This window comes from Schistocerca americana, chromosome 1 (genome assembly GCF_021461395.2).
Source record: "Schistocerca americana isolate TAMUIC-IGC-003095 chromosome 1, iqSchAmer2.1, whole genome shotgun sequence".
Lineage (NCBI taxonomy): Eukaryota > Metazoa > Arthropoda > Insecta > Orthoptera > Acrididae > Schistocerca > Schistocerca americana.
In genome coordinates this window covers 839,582,832-839,604,972 of record NC_060119.1, presented here as the reverse complement: position 1 = coordinate 839,604,972, position 22,141 = coordinate 839,582,832, and the positions used below count along the sequence as shown (strand labels likewise).

General features: G+C 37.6%; 1 protein-coding gene across 1 annotated transcript in view; it reads right to left on the bottom strand.

Moving 5' to 3' along the window:
• Positions 1-16,176, bottom strand: part of LOC124594571 (zinc metalloproteinase nas-14-like) — an 83,676-nt gene extending 67,500 nt beyond the window's left edge. Inside the window, exon 1 of the mRNA XM_047132945.1 lies at positions 16,077-16,176. Coding sequence (XP_046988901.1) covers positions 16,077-16,176 — 100 coding nt within the window. The remainder of the gene's footprint in view (positions 1-16,076) is intronic.
• Between the last annotated feature and the right edge of the window lie 5,965 nt (positions 16,177-22,141).

Here is a 22,141-nt window from a genome sequence, read left to right as displayed (position 1 = left end):
TGAATTATGCACAATGTTTGAAGTCATTTTTGAGGTAGATTTATTGCAGGATCTAGACAGAACAACTAATTTTGACACTAAACCCTTCCTGCTACTTTGCTGTTCAGTTATTTCCAGGTAGTCTACACCATCACATTGTTTACAATTTGCCACTTCCTTTATCAGAGAAGATAAGATGCCCACATCAATAACAACAAATCCACTACAAACAGTGTCAATGTTAACACAAAAACTCGAATCACCAGGAGGCATGTCATGTGGTACTTTCTTCCCTGAAGAACTGATACATAGGCTACTTCAACAGTGTGGCTTGCTTTGTTTGTAAACTGGTTACCAAGGAATTTCCTTTTATTGAATTTCTTGATGCATGGCATAGTTCGTATTTTTGCATACTAAAGGATATGTACTTCCGCAAATATATGTAGCACTTGGGCAACAAACATTCAGTAACACATGAACAAACTGCTTCAGCAGAACAAAAGTAAATCATTTACAGACACTGGAAACCTGCACTGTAACCAACATATACAATGTACCAGATTTGGGATTATCAGACCACAATGCTCTTATCCTCAAAATTCCTTCAAGGCCACTGAAAAAAAAAAAAAAAAAAAAAAAAAAAAAACGCACTTCACGTATAAAATAAATTTTTCTACAGAAAACTGTGTAGAATTCATAAATATGCTAACTAATGAGGCTTGGGCAGAAGTACTATCCCTAACAAATACAAATGATGCATATAACACATTTTCTTCCATTTTCATGGGATATTTTGAAATGTGTTTTCCAAAAAAACTGTCAAAAATCAGGTCACATGGCAATACAAAGCCAAGTTCTTGGATCACAGCTTGCATCAAAACTTCCTGGGTAACTCTAAAGAGACTAATTTCTAAAATGAAAACATCCACAGACCCACAATTCATAGAATATGTCAGGAATTACAAGAGGGTATATAGAAAAGTAATTGCTAAAGCAAAATTCATGAGTAATGATAGGTTTATAAGACAGTCTGAAAACAAATCAAAAGCCATATGGGGTATTGTGAAGACTGAAATGGGGAAGAGTTGTGAAAACCAGGACATTAGCCTCAAAAATTTAAAAAATGTCAATATTAATAAACAAGATTTGCCAAATTATATTAACAATTATTTCATAAATGCAACAACTTCATTAAGCTTAAAATTTACAAACGAAGAAAAACCTGAATATCCAAAAACAGCTTGTAGGATGAGGGTAAAGCCAACAAATGAGGGTGAAGTGTTGAAAGTGATACAAAGCTTGAAACCCAAAATGTCAGCTGGCATAGATGAGGTGCCTGTGTCAATCATAACAAGGACAGCACCACAAATCGCAAAGCCCTTTGCACACATAGCCAATTTATCATTCAGTGAAGGAGCTTTTCCAGAAAGGCTGAAAATTTCAAAAGTGAAGCCATTATTTAAAAACGGCGACAAGTATAAGGTAAAAAACTATCGCCCAATATCTCTCCTCCCAGCATTTTCAAAAATATTAGAAAGAAGCACTGAATCAACAAATATCTAAATGACCATAATTTACTAAACAGAAATCAGCATGGCTTCCAAGCACGTAAAAATACCGAAACAGCAGTAATGTGCTACACTGAACAAATAATCAAACATCTAGAAAAAGATTGTAGTGTAGTAGGAGTAAATTTAGACCTCTCCAAAGCTGTTGACACTGTGAACCAGGACATTCTTTTAGAAAAATGGAAGTGTTGGGTGTACATGGGATAGGAAAAAAATGGTTTGAATCATACCTAAAAAACAGAACACAGGTTGTAGGACTGACATCAACTTACTCCAACCACAAAATAAATTCAGTATCAGAGGCAAAAAATGTAGAAATAGGAGTACCACAAGGCAGCATCCTAGGGCCCATATTGTTTCTTGTCTATGTAAATGATTTTCACACCTCAGATGATGCAGCCAAAGCAATAATATTTGCAGATGATACTAGTGTGATAATAAGTGCACCAAAGCAATTGCTACTAACAACTGCTGATAAAGTACTAAATTACATCCACTCTTGGTTCAATGCGAACAGGTTGACATTAAATGTAAGTAAAACAAATTATATGCAGTTTGGGAAAAGATGTCAAAATGTAAATCTCGATCTGGTGTGGGGTGACAAAGCCTTCGACAGAGTGACATCCACAAAATTGCTGAGGATTCATGTGGATGAAAACCTAAATTTTAATGACCACGTAATAAAATTTGTGCAGAAACTTAATTCAGCCTGTTTTGCCTTCAGAATGATTGCAAATGTTTGTACCTCAGAGGATGCCAGAATGGCATATTTTGGCTATTTTCCATCTCTTGCCACATACGGAATAATATTTTGGGGGTCCACAACAGGGTGCCTAAAACAAATTTTTTTGTTGCAGAAGAGGGGCATCTGAATAAATCTAACAGTCATCCACACACACAGCAAACCCATATTCAAAAAGCTTAGAATACTTACTATATCATCATTATACATATACAAATGTGTATTGTATGTCAAGACCCACATTGCAGATTTTCAGACAAATGCCAACTTTCATAGCTACAATACCCGTAATAGCACAGCACTCCATCCCCAGCGAACAAAAAGAACGAATACACAAAGGCATGTGAGCCATATCGGTGCAAAACTGTACAACACACTGCCGCCAGTCAACATCAGGCAGTTAGAAGATGATAACAAATGTAAAATAAAATTTAAAAAAATTTCTAGTAGAACAATGTTTTTATTCTGTAAATGACTATGTACGTCAATAAATTTTTTCTGATGATATTTATAAAGCCAAAATGGAAAATACTCTATCTGTACCTAATCATTCATTACCTAATCATTCATTACCTTTACATACCTAAAGGACAGCTGTTGTGTGATGTAAATATATACTTAAGCAGTGTTGTGTATATAAGGACTTGCCGTTTAGGGAGGACAAAACTAAAGCCTTATGAAAAACAGACTATGCATTTAAAATAACAAGCAGGGATGTATATAGGCTATATTAATTTCATTATATTATTTTGTTTTGTACTTTTTTACATATATATTGTTTGTGTCCCATTTCTTTGAAATGGCTTACATGTACCCTTGACAACATCCATACAATATTTATTGTCAACAGATGGATAAATAAAATAAATAAATAAATATAATCGCTGTTAACAGAAAGTTCACAGTTCTTTTTGAAATAATACTGCTTTCTGTACCAGAAATAAAGGGGGCATGGTGGCATACATGACCGTAACTTTAAAATTTGGTATATATAGGTCATTTTTCATTTGAAACCCTATAGTGCATATATCAATGTAATTAGGAAAGACGATAGAACATAATAAAGTCATAAAAAAGATTTCGATTTTTCCACCATTTATAAGTACCCTGTATCCTTAATGTCAGGAAGAGAGTGGGACACAAATCTTGTCTCTTTATGTTGCATATGATTCTGACTGCTTGTTTTTGGGTTTTGAAAACATGAACAATCAATGTGAATTCCCCTGGAATGTTATGATGAGATGCCTGCATTTCTGTATCTTTGTATTCATTGTATATAACAGATTGATGACACTTTAGGTGTAAAAACATTAATGTGTGTGTTCCATTTTAAATCTTCTATGGATGTATTGCTTGAACTTTCACATAATTAACCAATTTTAAACTTTCGTTATTTATTTTCAATGAGTGGTCATTTTGTTCTTAGGATGGGATCTATGAAAGTTCATGGCTGCTATTTTTTCTATGTTTATTAGAAGTTTACTTCTGTCCAACCACTGTATTACCTCCAGCAATCGTATGCCTGCAGTTGACTGAAGGTCTTTTCGGTTTAACCATGTAACAACAATACTGGTGTCTTCATCAAATAATGTTTCCTGTTTGGCATGAACTGTTTCATTCAGGTCATCTACGTACAAAAGATGAGGATTAGATGCAATTTTTACCCTTGTGGCATACCATATTTCATTGTACCCTTTTTAAATGAGTATCAAAGACCAACCACTAGCTTGGCTAGAATCCTTCTTACTTAACAGGAAACAAACAGTTGCCTTAGCAAGTGCAGGTAAATCAATAAAATCAGAGTGGGGAACCATTAAATAAGGTGTTCCTCAAGGCTCGATCTTTGAACCACTGATCTTCTTAGTCTACATTAATGATTTATCAGTATCTGTAAATAACAATTCAAATATAGCTTTGTTTGCTGATGATGCAAGTACCTTGAAGAAGGGCATGAATTCCTCAATGTAGATTACAACTGGAACAATAGCACAAGTATACAAATAGTTCACAGCCACTAGTCTATCATTAAATATTTAAAAAAGAAATTTAATGCAATTTCAGGCAGAAAATAACAAGATACAAGCTCTTGAAATACATATGGATGGTCAGAAAATAAACAAAATGTCACATGTAAGATTTCTAGGAATACAAATGGATAATAAATTAAAATAGAATGAACATGTTGATCATCTGCTCTATTCACACTATGTTGACGGGAAAATAATAATGTTGTACTATTTCATGTATTGATACCTTCTGAGCCAATAAGTAATAATTATCCTCGGTATATGGTGCAAAAGTGGAAAAAGTTTTTAAACTACAAAAAACAAATTGTGAGGTTGATCTATGGTGTTACGTATGAGACGTTATGTAGGCAGCTGTGGAATATTGACACTCACCAATCAGTGTGTCTACTTACTGATGATATTTGAAATATTTGTTTGATATTTTGTAATATTTGCAACTTTGATGACATTGATTTCATGCAAATATGCTCAAAGGTGAAATAAAACATTTATATTTGTCGTGCATAACATTACAACCTTTTTTCACAATGTAATAAAAAATAAAAATAAAAAAAGAAGTCTGTCAGTCAGATCATAGTGCTGCTGTACATTTGATTTTTTCTTTTCTTTTTTAACCCTAAGGGAGGATATTGTTTGAAATCTTAGCTGCATTATCTTATTTACATATCTGTCTACCTCTCAGTGACTCAACTACATGTTCAATGGTTACCTTTGCTTTTTCCATGATATTTCCATTGGTACTTTTCACACCTGTTTGCACATGAATAGTAGAGAAAACAGTAGCAGGTTGCTTTACTAGTTATGTTTCTATAGATGATTTCAAGGACACTTTGCCTATCCTTGTCATCCCTCACTTTCTAGACCGTGAAATGCTGTTCATGTTCTGCACTCAGCTGGTTTTTGAATTTGCAGTGTGATCTACATTTGTGCAATATTCCACTGGTAAGTGCACAGAGTGAAAGAGAGAGAAAAATCGAGAGGAAGGGTGTTGTTGCATATGTAACCATTGCTATTCTCTTTGAAATACCAATCATGTAAGTAATAGCACATATATCCTATATTTGCTGCTGTTATAGCATTAAATATTTGGACCAAGCTATCAATTAAGTTTTTATACAGTTAATGTAAAACTGCTTTCCACTTTTAAGAAGCTTCACAACTAATTCTTGCCAAGTTTTCAAATAAATTGATCTGTTATGCTGTTGATGCTCAAACTTACCCAGAATTGTTTGGTTGGGTACATGTTCACTCTAGACTAGAAATATACCCAGTTTTCTTTGCATTATGGTGTAGTGGGCTTTCTGTTATGGACAGGAACATTAAATTGCTGTTACACAAAATGTATGTTTCTAAATTGTTATAGTTGCATGAAGTATGCTATTATCTATAATGCATTCACAAACATTGAAGTGCCTTTTGTCATCAGCTGTAATGAACGACTTGAGTGTACACATAGAAAAGTAGTCATAATCTCAAGTAACCCCACAACATCTGCCATATTTCATCTTCAGCATAATAAACCTGGATACACACTTTTCACAAGTAACACCCAATTCACATTTACCCCACTGAATTCCACATCATTCACTGTTACTCTTTGTTTCATAAAATCATTTTACCCCACTCTGCAGACCAATGGGAGCATTGCCTAAGATACTACTAGTCACACATACATACTTGTTATCAGAGGCATCTGGATAACAGCAGCAATATGAAAATTGGGAGATCACTTCACAGGTTATTCTGTCAATGCCAGACTAAAGTATGTAGTAGTGAAATACAGCTATATAAACAGAACTAAGCAAATTACTTCTAGTGACATACTGTTTAACATTATTTCCACTTTTTAAAGAATTGAAACCTTTGAACACAGCAGAATAATGAGAAACCCTTTTCAAACATTAGCACAGTCAAATGGTGGTTTTCCCGTAACAAAACTGCAGAAGTGTTTTTTGCAGAGGCTCTATATGTTTTTTTTGGTGTGATTAATCTGAATTTCATGTTTGCTACCTTCTAGGAGATTTACTTCACAATAAAAAAATACAAAAAGCCTCAAAATTATCACACTTTTTTCAGTTTTTTGTTTACACCTACAAAATTAAGTGTTTTTCAAAGATGATCAGTGTGTACAAAGTTAAAGTACACAAGATTTCCTATAAAACTGTTAGTGAGGTTTGATTTTCTGTCGATTGGTAATGGTGCTACAGAGTGCTGACAAGCAGTGATTTTTTTTGGCCCTTCCGCGAAAATGCCAGAAATGCCAAATCCCACCCTCTACAGTTCAAAAAATGTGTATGTTATCACAAAAACACCTTTCCCATGTGAAATTACATTAAATTTCCTATGAAAGACGTCCATAAGATAAGATTTTCTCATAAGGGTGCAAGGAGCAAAGAAAAATTACAAAAAAATGCCTTCTGCCTCCTATAGAAAAATGAAACCTCCAATCTGGCCACCTCTTATTGGCACTATTCTTTACATGTATTTTTATGCTTAAAAGAGATTTTTTTTGATGTAATTGAAGGGAAAATGTTTTTATGAAAATATTGAGAAATTGTATTTACAAAATACTGCGTACATGAGATCAAATAGAAAGGTGACTGTGGAATCTTTATGTTGTAATGCACATGTGTTACAAAATGAGTGAACATCAAGCCCAGGATTGGGTCATCACTTGAAGTAGGTTCTCTATCTGGAATAGAAAGAAGGTATTTAGTGATAGAATATGGATACAAAAGAAAGATATGGATACAAAAGACAAATGAGTTGAAGCTCAACAGTAGTATTAAAATTCGAGGTGGTAGGATATCATTGATAAGATTTTCTGACATTCCTATCCTCAGTGAAAGTGAAGAAGAATTACAGGATCTGTTGAATAGAATGAACAGTCTAATGAAGAGAGAATATGGATTGAGAGTAAATCAGAGAAAGATAATAGTAATGAAAGTAGCAGAAATGAGAACCTTGAGAAACCTAACAGAACACGGAGAAACTTAGCATCGAAACTCGGGATCACAAAGTAGACAAATGGTACCTAGGGAGCAAAATAGCATTTGATGGACAGAGCAAGGAGGATGTAACAGGCAAACTAGCCCTGGCAAAATGGATATTCCTGGCCAAGAGACAAAGCAGACATTTTGGCTGGTAATGTGTATGTTGTCTGTGTATGTGCGGATGGATATGTGTGTGTGTGCGAGTGTATACCTGTCCTTTTTTCCCCCTAAGGTAAGTCTTTCCGCTCCCAGGATTGGAATGACTCCTTACCCTCTCCCTTAATACCCACATCCTTTCGTCTTTCCCTCTCCTTCCCTCTTTCCTGATGAAGCAACCGTTGGTTGCGAAAGCTTGAATTTTGTGTGTATGTTTGTGTTTGTTTGTGTGTCTATCAACCTGCCAGCACTTTCGTTTGGTAAGTCACATCATCTTTGTTTTTAGATATAATAACACACATACATAGACACAAAGTAAAAAAAAAACCTCTATACATACTTGATATGTTGCATATGTTGCTATGTCAACCTTCCTTACAGATATATTTTATTTTTATATAAACTCTTAGATGTTAAACACTATTTTTTTTTAGAAAAGCATCCACAGTAAACATTGTATTTTACTTGCTCCTCACCTGTCAACATTCCCTGCACTATCATCAAGGAAAGGAATATATGGGAAACACTGACAAGAAGAAGGGACAGGGTGATAGGACATTTGTTAAGACATAAGGGAATAACTTCCAGGGAGCTGTAGATGGTAAAAACTGTAGAGGAATAGAGAGATTGTAATACACCCATAAAATAATTGAGAACATTGGTTGCTCCAGCAAATAATTGAGAACACTGGTTGCAACTGATATGCTGAAATGAAAAAGGTTGATACAGGAGAGAAATTCATGGTGTGGCTGCATCAAACCAGTCAGAAGACTGATTAAATTAATTATTTATTTATTATAATGGCAAGTGTAAGTAAACAGCATGCAGCTATGAAGTTTTGTTTCCTGCTCAGGGAAGAAACTGCAGAAACTGTTGTGATTAAAACAGCTTAAAAAAGCTAATCGTATGGGAAAAACTCAAGTCTCAAAGCAGTTTTCTTGTCTCAAAAATGGTGACATGTTGACTGATGAGAAGTGTCATTCTGCACATCCATCAACTGTCCAAATAGACAAAATATTTTGAGAAAAATTTGTGAATTTGGTCTTGAAGTCTGACGACAGACAATTGAACATGTCATAGAGTTATCTGGATTCTCATGGAGCTGGACTCTGCAAATTTGGCAGAAGAGGATCTGATTGCTCCACCAAGATAATGCTCCCGCTCTCACAGATATGTATGTGTACCAGTTTTTTGAGCACAGTTGTAAGATTCTATTTTAAGACTACATAATTCAGGCAATTAACTACTTGAACAAGTTGATAAATTTACTTATCTGAGAAGTAATATTACCAGGGATGGAAGGAGCAAGGCAGAAGTGAGAAGTATAACAGTTCAAGTAAATGTTGCTTTTAACAAGAAGAAAAACATATTAACATCTAAGAGCATCGGCCTTGAAATCAGGAAAAGATTTTTGAAATCATATGTGTGGAGTGTGGCATGCTATGGGTGTGAAACATGGACTCTCGGGACAGAGGAAGACCAGAAGCTAAATTCATTTGAAATGTGGTGCTATAGACGCATGCTCAAAATAAAATATATCGACAAGGTCACAAACAAAGTGGTTCTGGAAAGAGCAGGTGAGAAGAGAAGCTTCTGGAGCTTCATTGTTAAAAGAAGAGTGCAATTTATAGGCCATCTATTAAGACATAAAGGACTCCTGAACACAATCATAGAGGGATATGACGAGGGAAAACGACCATGAGGAAGACCACGACTAAGGTACATGGATCAAATCGTGAAAGATGTGGGATGTAATACCTATAAAGAAATGAAGAGAAAAGCTGAAAGACGCACAGAATGGAGACAAGCTACCATTGTAGCTGTTGCAAACCAATCCTTGGATTGACCACTACAGAAGAAGAAGAAGAATTCTTAAAATCATTTCCCAGTATGTGTACCCCTTCATAGTGTGTGTGTTTGCACAATGGAGCAATGGTCATACAGTGATACAAGTATTCCAAACTGCTCATTTAGGCTTAATTTATTACACTTTAGCACATTACTGAAAGCACTGCTTTGTATGCATTGATGGCCATTAGTCAGAAGCAGTTATTCATTGCAAAACTGGTTTACATATTTCTTACAATAGCAGATTTTGTGTTAAATCTATTATGTTAAACATATCCCATGAAAGCATCAGGAGGTGCACAGTATAAAGCACTGCACCAATTTACACATATGGTGATTAGCATACTTTAATGTTCCACATATGTTTAATTAGAAAATTGGCTTTTGGTCTTGAAACTGAGCAGCTTAGGAAATAGCCCACAGCAGTCATGTACTTAATGAAACTTGTGGATAGATGCATTAGTACAGTTGCTGATTTTGTACGGATGAGATGTGTCTGTGCTGCTGTTACATCACCATTTTGTTGTTGGACATGGTCACACTTGAATGTTTACAAGAAAATTAACAATTTGAACCTGAAGTGCATTACTTCTAAAGCTCATTGGTGAACACAGTAACTTATTCCAGCCAGTCATCTAGCAAACTGCTGTTAACAGTGAATTTTCAGTATTTAAATGCTATCTGAGGCTACATCTCTAATAATTTGAAAGTATTTGTACATGTGAATGAATGTTCAACACCAAACAAACAAGGTGAGGTGTATATTTGTTTTTAAATGGTAATGTAGGTTATTGTCCACTGCAACATCTAGCACATCAATATTTTTGGCTGAGTAATTGTTGAGCTTCTGTTTCCAGATGTTGTCCACTGCTACATTTTCACATCCCTCAGAATGGTTCAGTATTGTAAGGAAAGTTTGCCCGTGTCCAATGTGAAATTTACTTTCTAGTTCTTTTTTCCCTCCAATGAGTTCTTTTCTTTACCATCAGTAGAGTAGTTTGGCAAAACATTCAAAAATTGCATGTAGTCTTAAACATAGCTGCAGGTAAGCAAGCTGCTTTTAACCAAGTTCTCCATCTAGCATTGATACAGAAGGTGCTAAAGGAACTTATTTGGGTTAAACATTAAAAATAGAGTAGTTATTGGTGGAGAAAGTCCTGTGATTCTGACATGCTTCATTAATTCATTGCAATTTTTTGTTTTCATGATTTTCTTAACAAAAGATACAAATTCATTCAAATATGAGTAACCATATTTTAGTCTCAGAAACCTGAAAAGTGTGCACAATGCATGTTGCATGTTTTAAATTACAGTAGGTAGACTTCAGATTGGAAAATAACAGTAGTATGTAAAATGTTTGACCTTCAAGATCTTTCCATGTTTTGTTTTGTGAGACTACAATGAAATACATGCATTAGTCAAATTTTATGCCTTGTTTGCTTTGTCAAGAAAGCAAGTTAATTAAGTCTAAATGATTAATGGAAAATCTCATATAAAGATGTGAATCAAATACTAACAAAGAGATAGAGGGGCTGGCCAGTACTTACCTCAGCTCAGTACAGCCGATAGATACACAAAAAAAAGAACCGAAAATTTATGTTCCTAGCTTTCGGAACAAATGTTCCTTCATCAGGGAGGAGAGAGGGGAAAGAAAGGGAAGAAGGGAAAGTGGATTCAGTTACTCACAACCCAGGTTATGAAGCAACAGGGAAAGGAAAACAGGGAGGGTAGCAAGGATGGAGGCATTGTTGTCAGGGGGAAGCGAAAGATATTCTACTGTAAGTACTGTGCCAGCTTCAAACCACAGACGATGCTTACAGAAGTAAAAAGGTATACAGTATAAAGATAAACACAGCTATGTAGGATGAAAAGATGCGTGAATGGCTAAAGACGAAAGGGAAAGAGGAGAAGACTGAAGAGTAAATGGGAGTGAGGTTGTTTAACATAGGTTCAGTCCAGGGGATGGCGGGATGGAAGGATGTGTTGGAGTGCAAGTTCCCATCTCCGCAGTTCAGAGGGACTGGTGTTGGGTGAGAGAAGCCAAATGGCACATACGGTGTAGCAGGTTCCTAGGTCCCTAGAATTATGCTGGAGGGCATGCTCTGCTACTGGGTATTGGACATCTCCTAGGCAGACAGTTCGTCTGTGTCGGTTCATGCGCTCAGCCAGTTTAGCTGTTGTCATACCAATGTAAAAGGCTGTGCAGTGCAGGCATGTCAGTTGATAAATGACATGTGTAGTTTCACATGTGGCCCTGCCTTGAATTGTGTATGTTTTACCAGTAGCGGGGCTGGAGTAGGTGGTTGTGGGGGGATGCATGGGGCAGGTTTTGCAGCGGGGTCAGTTACAGGGGTAGGAACTGCTGGGTAGAGAAGGTAGTCTGGGAATATTGTAGGGTTTAACAAGGATGTTATGGAGGTTAGGGAGCCGACGAAAGGCAACTCTGGGTGGAGTGGGGAGAATTTTGTCAAGGGATGATCTCATTTCAGGGGTTGACTTGAGAAAGTCATATCCCTGGCGGAGTAATTTGTTGATGTATTCAAGGCCAGGATAATATTGGGTGACAAGGGGGATGCTTCTGTGTGGTCTGGGGGTAGGAACATTGTTGTTGGATGGGGAGGAATGTATTGCTCGGGAGATCTGTTTGCGGACAAGGTCTGCAGGATAGTTGCGGGAGAGAAAAGCACTGGTCAGGTTATTGGTGTAATTGTTGAGGGATTCATCACTGGAGCAGATACGTTTGCCACGAATACCTAGGCTGTAGGGAAGGGAACGTTTGATGTGGAATGGATGGCAGCTATCAAAGTGAAGGTACTGTTGTTTGTTTGTGGGTCTGATATGGACAGAGGTGTGGATGTGAGCTTCAACAAGGTGAAGGTCAACATCCAGAAAGGTGGCTTGGGTTTTGGAGAAGGACCAGGTGAAATTCAGATTCGAAAAGGAGTTGAGGTTATGGAGGAAATTAAGGAGTGTTTCTTCACCATGAGTCCAGACCACAAAGATGTCATCTATAAACCTATACCAGGCCAGGGGAAGCAGCTGTTGGGTCTTCAGGAAAGACTCCTACATGCGGCCCATGAAGAGGTTAGCATAGGACGGAGCCATCCTGGTTCCCATGGCCGTTCCCCTGATTTGTTTGTAGGTCTGGTCTTCAAAAGTGAAGTAATTATGGGTTAGGATGAAGTTGGTAAGCGTGATAAGGAACGAGGTTTTTGGAAGATCTTTGGGTGGGCGTTGGGAGAGGTAGTGCTCAAGGGCAGAGAGACCATGGGTATGTGGGATGTTTGTGTAAAGGGATGTAGCATCTATGGTGACAAGAAAGGTTTCAGGTGGGAGAGGAGTGGGAATGGATTTGAGGCGTTCTAGGAAGTGGTTTGTGTCTTTGATGTAGGATGGGAGTGTGCAGGTGATAGGTTGGAGGTGTTGGTCTACCAGAGCTGAGATACGTTCTGTTGGGGCTTTGAAGCCTGCTACAATGGGACGGCCAGGATGGTTCTCTTTGTGGATTTTGGGTAATAGGTAGAAGGTAGGAGTACGGGGCTCAGGTGGAGTGAGTAAGTCTATGGAAGCCTCACAAGGACTCACAACGGCCCCGTTTAGCTTCACCTCCTGAGTCACTGCTCATGATTAACAGCTTATATACACTAGACTCTTGCTGAGGAGGACATTTCTGGTACATTTGGGTGCTGGATTAGCAGAAGTGCTGGGTTATTGAGAGAGTCTTAAATTTAATGTAAACATGTAAGGATTGTATTTTATTAAATCTAAAGATGCATTCATTTTCACAGAAAACTTAGTCCTTGAGTATGTACATATAAAGTAGCATTACTAGCTATGAAACATGTCCCAAATTTTTAGTTATCTTGATGATGATAGATGAGAACAGTATGCTCTATTACAAACGGCTTTTCAAGCATTACATCAATACTGCATGATTCTGATTGTTGCTTAATGTACTCCAAGAGGATGTCTGCAGCTTCAGCACAAGCACTGTGAGGTATCTTCATGTTCTCTCCTCCTATTCCTCTTATTCATCACTTTCATCATAATTTTCCAGTATGCTTTTGATTATCTCTTTATTTGTTAAATTTTGGTCATAATTAGTTCCTCATACAACATTGCACTCTGCCTGTGAAGAAACTCAGTTCAGCTTATCTCTATTTTCAAGTTTCTACTTGAGACCTAACATAATGTGTTTCCTTTTAAAAGTCATTATACTGAACCATAAAGAAAGCCACAATTTCAAACATGTATAGCATTGTTTAACATTGTAATTAACTAACAACATTGTTGCACACGAGCATTCATTATTGTATGCATCATTTCTGCTTGAGTGACTAGAACTGAATGTGGAGCAGATTACTGAGGGGCCAGACTACTGAAGGCCGGATTAGTGAGAGTTTAGTGAACTGCTAGACAATGAGCCACACCTCTTGTTTTTGACACCCGTACTACCCGTATCAATCAGGTGAGAACTAACACTTATGTTTAAGTCTCCTCAAAACATGTCTGTGGTCACCTGTTACATACTGAACTTACAAGTGGAACTGAACTCCTGGAAAACCCACTGACTTGCCATGACCTTGCAGTCAAATAAAAGTAAAACTCCACCATGTGTTGATGAAACAGTACCCCTGCAATGTCGAGTCATCTACTTCATCCATGGGTGTCAGTTGTAGGCTACGGTTCAGATGTCATGCTGTTGGCACGTGATCTGGAAAACTTAAGTTTCTGATTTTGATGGTCCTTTTTCTGCACTTCTGGTTATGGCCACTACTAAGAAGAATTGATTGAACTTTGGAGTCAGTGATTTTAACTTACATCCTCTCAAAGGCACTTCCAAGTAGTTTTGTGTAAGTCAGCACACTCCATAGAATCTATAGGTCACAATTCTCTTTAACATTTGATGAAACTCTTCCCTTCTCTTTACTAACTACCTTGTTTCTGTTATCTTGCACATTTTTCACACTTGCAAGCTCTGTAGCTGTTTATTAAATAATTATACGCTTCTTCTATGTCTCTGCTGTCTTCATTTTCTAAGATGCTGCTTGTGTTGTGCAATTTAACCTGTGTACCAACTTCTTATTAAATAAATTCTCAAAATCTACATTTCTTTGGTCATGCCTGATGCACCTGCTTTCTTCTAGTTTTATATCTATTTTTACTCTGCACATTATGTGTCTATGAACACTTTCCATTCAAAAATGGTGTATTACTACAGGTTTTTTTAATTCTTTGGTAAAACATAGAGAATTTCATTTTTAGTTCCAGTTGTATGTTGCCAAGTACCTTGCCAATTCCATTTTCTATTTGTTCTTGTCTGGAAGTCTGGGAGTATGTGTTGAGGGGGAACATATTACTCTTCTCAGAAATTCTACTGATATATGACCTATGTGATTTCTGGAATCATATCCAAAGTTCAACACTGAGTTATTATTTTTTAATTTTGTGCTACTTTCACATTAAAATCATCTTGTAGTTCAATATCATGTTATTATTCCATGTCTAAAACTTTCTAGTGAGATCTTCTACCTTCTTATCAGACTGTGAGCAGATTGATGCAGTGATTTTAATTATTTCCATGGAAACAATTTTTCAAAACAAGTGCTGCTATTGCCTGTCATTCCTTCAGTGTCTGTAATGTTGTTGTTAATTTTCTGATCAACAGTAAATTCTATAGCTGAACTTTCCCTGCTTTTTTTCTCTGTAGTAGAACACATGGCCACATTTTAAGTACAGTATATTTTATCTCTGCCTTTTTGTTGTTCTTCCAATAGCCCCTGCATTTCCTATTTTATTAAGTTATTTAAGTTCTCTTGTAACTAGATTCATTTTGATTTTGTCCTAGAGTTCTGCAATTTATAGTTTCTAAATAAAGTGTTGAAGAAGTTGTTGGATTTGTAAGGTTCACATTATTGTCTATTTAGTCAAACTTCATGTAATTTGGTGTGGGCGCTGAAGTAGTGTGACATGCTTCTCGGTTTGAAGCCATTATGTGATGTCTCTCAGTCTACCACTCCCATACACCTCCTCACTCAGATGACCCAAGAAGGGCTGTTACCAAAGAATGGAGCAGGCTTGAGGAACAACATCTCAATCACCAAGTAGACAGCATGCCAAGAGGATCTAAGCACATTGAAATATTCGTGATGGAGCAATACTGAATTGAACGATATGAAGTAGCAGTTTTTAAATCCAAATATGTACAAAGATATGCAGTTTTGAATGGCTGTCTATATCTGGATTATTGTTTTGTTATTGTCTCACAGTAAAGTAAATTTTTATTTCTATTGTGCATTTCTTTAATTTTCCTGCTTCCCTTGAATTTAAGCCCACACACAGATATGCAGTAGGTGCAAAACCCTTTTTGAACAGGTTTGACACATTTGGCCTATGTGACTAAAACAAGAAAATGAGGTTGATAATGTCGTCATCGAGGTTTGGTCTCCTTCGAAGGATGACCATGTGTAGTAAAAGTGTTACTGTTTCAATTGAATAACAAAACTTGTGTTTTGGAACTTATTGCAGAGGCTTTCTATGGTTCTCATTATGATATTTTTGTCATTCTCAGGGCTGGCACCTTAAATACTGCCTCAGCAGCAGCTCTCTTTTTGCTTTTTCAGATACCTACTAGCGTAATATGTGTGCATTCCCTTTTGAAACAGAGTATCGTGTGTGTGTGTGTGTGATGAACTACACTTGTTCTCTTGAAATCAATATAGGAAACTTAATGTGAAAAAATAAGACAGTGGATGAATTATACCTGATTGTTTGATTACATCTAGGTCAAAGTAGAGTCCTTTGTGGACAGGTTCAGGAGGCTCAATTTCTGCAGCCATCAGTGATGCACTGACCAGTGTCATTATGGACGTTAATGTTGATGTCATCCTCCTATAAAAAAAGGACAAGAGAATTTGACTAATATACAATCTACTGCATGAAAAATATTACTCCTTCACAATTATAGTAGAACTAATTTTATAATATTACTGTTGTTTCTGTAATCATAAAGAAATATATATCAAACTTACGTTAGAAAATTTTGTGTATTGTGTATGAAATTATAATAGAAAATTAGAAAAGACAATGACTCACCTATAGCTGAATGAATTGTGGTGCATAGAAACACCTAAGAGTATAGACTGTAGAATGTAGACACATTACTAACTTCTGAACTATTGCACTTCTTTTAGTACACACACTCCTATGAAAGCCCACTTTAGTGAGGAATGTATGAATGTACTACCGCCCCCTATATATTGCTCCCATGGGAATTGAAAAGGCAAATTTAGATTAATTTTAGTGCACACAGAACACTTAAGTAGTCATTCTTCCTGTCTTCATATGCAATTGGAAAGTGCAGAAATTTCAACATATGAAACATTGGTTTGCACCTTTTGGATGTAGATGCAGACTGTGACACACACTGACACACAAGTTAACCAAGCATGGCCATGAGTAAGTGTAGGGGTGTATATACTTAAAATATAAAATGTCAGTAGCTTGAAAGAAAGTAATGTTCAATGCTGACATGTACACTACATGGTCAAAAGTATCCTGACACCCCCAGAAACATATGTTTTTCATATTAGGTGCATTTTGCTGCCACCTACTGCCAGGTACTCCATATCAGCGACCTAGGTAGTCATTAGATATTGTGAGAGAGCAGAATGGGGCACTCTGCGGAACTCGCGGACTTTGAATGTGGTCAGGTGATTGGGTGTCACTTGTGTCATTTGTCTGTACACGAGATTTCCACACTCCTAAACATCCCTAGGTCCACTGTTTCTGATGTGATAGTGAAGTGGAAATAGGAAGGGACACGCACAGCACAAAAGTGTACATGCCGACCTCGTCTGTTGACTGACAGACTGACAGAGACCGCCGACAGTTGAAGAGGGTCGTAATGTGTAATAGGCAGACATCTATGCAGACCACCACACAGGAATTCCAAACTGCATCAGGATGCACTGCAATTACTAAGACAGTTAGGCAGGAGGTGAGAAAACTTTGATTACATGGTCAAGCAGCTGCTCATAAGCCACACATCAAGCCGGTAAATGCCTATCAACACCTCGCTTGGTGTAAAGAGCGTAAACATTGGATGATTGAACATTGGAAAAACGATGTGTGGAGTGAGAATCATGGTGCACAATGTGGCGATCTGATGGAAGGGTGTGGGTATGGCGAATGCCTGGTGAACGTCATCTGCCAACATCTGTAGTGCCAACAGTAAAATCTGGAGGCGGTGGTATTAGGGTGTGATGTGGTCATGTTTTTCATGGAGGGGGCTTTCACCCCTTATTGTTTTGCATGGCACTATCACAGCACAAGCCTACATAGATGTTTAAGCACCTTCTCACTTCCCACTGTTGAAGATCAATTTGGGGATGGCAATTGCATCTTTCAACATGATTGAGCGTCTGTTCATAACGAACAGCCTGTGGCAAAGTGGTTACATGACAATAAAATCCCTGTAATGAACTGGCCTGAACAGAGTCCTGACCTGAATCCTATAGAACACCTTTGGGATGTTTTGGAATGCTGACTTCATGCCAGGCCTCACTGACAGACATTGATACCTCTCCTCAGTGCAGCACTCCATGAAGAATGAGCTGCCATTCCCCAAAAAACCTTCCAGCACCTGATTAAATGTATGCCTGCGAGAGTGAAAGCTGTCATCAAAACTAGGGGTGGGCCATCACCATATTGAATTCCAGCATGACTTGTAAGTCATTTTCAGCCAGGTGTTCAGGTACTTTTGATCACCTAGAGTATTTTTTTGCATACACAACCAATCAGGAATACATGATGATTATCTTTCCTCAATTTTAAATACTTTTTCTGCCCGGAATTTTTGTATTTTAATGTACATAGAAATAAATACACTGCCTGGACACAAAAAAGAAAAAGAAAAAGTATCCAGATTTGTGGGGCATTTAGATTTGACAGATTTAAGAAGATTTAACAAAACATAAAAGATTGCAACATAAAATACAATGAATAATGTGTTAACAAACACAGAAATGCAGTATACTGAAAATTATACCACTTACTTACTTCCCTCTATGGAATGTTGGCAGGTGCATTAAAATGATTTTATAGTCTGGCAAAAAGTGAAAACAATAGGAATGGCTGCAAGACATTTTTCTGGCACTGTGTTGCTATTCAGTTGGAACATTGGAAGCAAGATCACAATAGGCAGATGTTCTGAGATGGCACACATGTTCATTTTTCAGCATTAAGTAGGCCATTGAAGAATTTAGAGTTAACATAAAATGCCCCTTGAGGATGCAGTAGATACTGAAAGTATGTGTGATCAACTGCTGGTAACTAGTACCTCTGTATAACTACTACCAAATATCAAATAAATTGTATGCAGCCATTGTGGCTGTCACTGACCAGCATTTACTCACAAGTGTGATTTGCATAAGTGTTTGTGAAGATAGCCTATGTGTTAGCAATGAGTGATATGTGTAGCTGTTAATTAACAACACAGACTGAGTGAGTTGGTACAGTCACAAGACGTTGGATTTTCATTTGGGAGAATGGTGGCCAAAATCCACATCTGGCAAATCTGCAGTTATTTCCGTAACTCAACTAAGATAAATGCTGTGATGGTTCTTTTGAAAAACATGTGACCAATTTCCTTCCATTATCTGAGCATGTGCTCCATCTTTATTGACCATGTTGTTGATGGTACATGAAACCCTAATCTTCCTTCCTTCTAGCAGTACAGACATTGGCATTTGAAATGTGATTCAGAACATGATGGGATGGAATTCACCAGTCACTATCACCTGAAGGCTTTCAGGGGCATTTTATTATCTATCCAGTGACAATGAAAAGGAGTAATACAACACAAAACAAATGAGGCTTTTAAATTACTATCATTAGTAACTGCTGAGTTGTCAGCAGAAATCACAGAAGTTCCATGTAAAAGAAGCCATAGGCATTATTTAAATTCTTGATAATATTATTATAAAACCTACCATCTCATTGATTGAGGACTTCCTTGCAACTGATGCGGGTGGTAAAGAATAATGCTCCATTCAGGGGTTTGTCAGTGGTGAACAGATTAAGTGACTCTTTTCATAATAAAACAATATGTAGACACACAACACCACTACACAGACTTACAAATGATTTACTGTTCTTTTATTTGTTTTTTTTTTTATATGCAACATTTCCTATTACAATGTTTGTAATACTACATACTACTGAGGCAGTCTTAAGATAAAAGTAATAAGTTACATACTAAAATGCACATGTTGTTAGGTCAACTCCAAAGGACCTTCCTTATTTTCCAAGATGGCGTTTGGAAAATGTAGACAGTAGCCATGTACATTTTTTTTCCTGTGATGGTCTGCTGTACCACTTACTGTGATGTAGTGATCCTTTATTTATATGTACTACAGCCAGATGAGGTGGCTCACTGTTTAAGACCTAGCATTCATATTCAGTATTCCCAACTACTTGCACTGACTTTGATTTTACACAGTTTTACTAAATCATTTGATTAGAATTACCAGGTTACTTGTTCAGCATGTAAATATTCAATGTCAGGCGTTTGGGTGAGCAGCAATCAGCTACAGTGGTATCAGGCACACAAAAGATTAATAAAGGTAGGCATCAATACAGCCCTATTTGCCTCCATAGCTGAGTGATCAGGGTGGCAGAATGTCACGTGAGGGGCCTGTGTTCTATTTCCGACTGGGTCAAAAATTTTCTCTGTTCAGAGATTGGGTGTTGTGTTGTCTTCATCATCATATCATCCCCATCATAATCAAGTTACTGAAGTAGCGTCAATTAAAAAGACTTGCAATGGGCAGTCCTCACAACACAACATTTCATTAGACCCATAGAGAGTAATAAGGTAGCAAAATTCACATGATGTGTGAGAGCGCTATGCAAGGATGTATTGGTGTTTTCTAATGTGTTCAAGATAAACTGTCTATGTATCTGTGACCATCTTCATGCCCATCAATTCATTTCACATACTTGGGTAATTGGTATTGCTGCACAGACACCCTGTATCCATGTGCACTAATAAATTTTTGAAGCCATTGCTCGACACAGATGGTGAAAGAAACAAGTCCAACTTATACCATCACCATATTGACACATACCATGTGTCGCAACTGTAACTAGAGCTCATGAAGATTGCCAGTATTGCAAAAGCAGAGCAATGCCTGTACCTCATTGCTACACAGCACACACAGCTATAACAAGGAGTGTAAATGGCACAGTATGATGGCACCCAGAATGTCATTCTGAAAACTATACAATATGGAGTAATAATGTGCAGTATCCGAGCTCCACCACACCAAGGCATGCCAGTACTGATGAGAAGTGCAGAGGCAGGGAAAACTGTCTGTACTTGAGACATCATGTTGCAGAGAGGATCATTGACACCTCTGTTTAAATGTGGTCAAGTGGCCACCTAACCTGCTACAATGACATTTTGGCTTTAAATACCCTTGTTTTGGACAGCTCATCCTCACTGTGTCTGATCATTCCATCTGCATCACCAATCCCAATTGAATGGCAGTTTCATTAGATGCAAGTTAGCACTGCTGGTAAACTGTGATGTGCTGCTTGCTGCCTATCTGAAGACTTAAACGATGAGACTGCAGCCTGACAGCTGTGGGTGGACTTTGTCACTCTGTGCTAGCATGACTGGTAGAAGGTGCAGACCTACAGGGCCTAGCCAACTGATTACAGGCCGGCATCTTCTACTGTTGGGTGGGAACATGAGTACTGCCTCTCAGGTGGTATGTGTATCACCTTCCTGGCTGTATGCTGTATATGCTGAGGGGCCCCTGGGCTTTCACCTTCATAACAACTGCCATCCGGAAGATGCTGTGGGTACAGGTGTAAGTGCGCGTCTCTCTTTGAATGTGTTGAGACCTTCGAGTCCATCGCAGTGCATCCATGAGCTGTCATGTGGTTAACACTGCCTCCCCTGCACTGTTTTGCTGTCAGATAGGTTGCCTGACCTTCTACAAAACTATGCAAGCTATTTTGGTGCTGTGTCCAGCATTTCTCCCTGATGCCTGGGCAGGCAGTCTAGCCTGTTTCCTGAGCAAACACACTGATAAAATGTTATTTCAGAAACTGCTGTTGCTCTGGCACCTTTGGCCATAAGACGGAAACACTCAGCAGCCCTTGGAGCTCAGTCTCAGATACACTGTAATATCGCCGCCTCACATGTCCAATTTCAACACCCACTGACCTCCTGAGCCAAGGGTGAGCGTTACAGTATTATCAATACATACAAGACACCAACTGAAATTTAGGAGTTGGCTGACAATGTTAGCAACAATAAAAAGGGTCACAGAATGTACTGAAGAATTGCACTAAAGCAGATAAAGTGACTATTAGCAGAAGTTAGCATGTAGAATATTGTATAAAGCAGATGACCAGACATGTTACAGAAGCCTTTTAAAAATCTTGTAACTCACACACTTACATCCTAACACATTGTGCTTCTTAATCGTTTTTGTTACTGATATTAAACATCAATTACAGCTGAACCGTGATTCATAAGTCGCAATACAAGACACATAGATAATATTCATGTACTCTTTACTTCCTTGTCTATGGTTTAGAATGGCATCAATGTTCTCTCCCTACCAGTTCTAAATAAACCTAAAAACATATCTTGTTAGTCACTCTTTGTGGAAACTATCTGAATATTTAAATTCTGGAATTGGAAATGCTTGTTAGCTACTTGCCAAGTAGCAGTGCTTGTTGTAAAATTACATGACGAGTAATAACGTACTGTATATGAGACTCAGTGTTTACAGATGTAGGTACATATTTTCT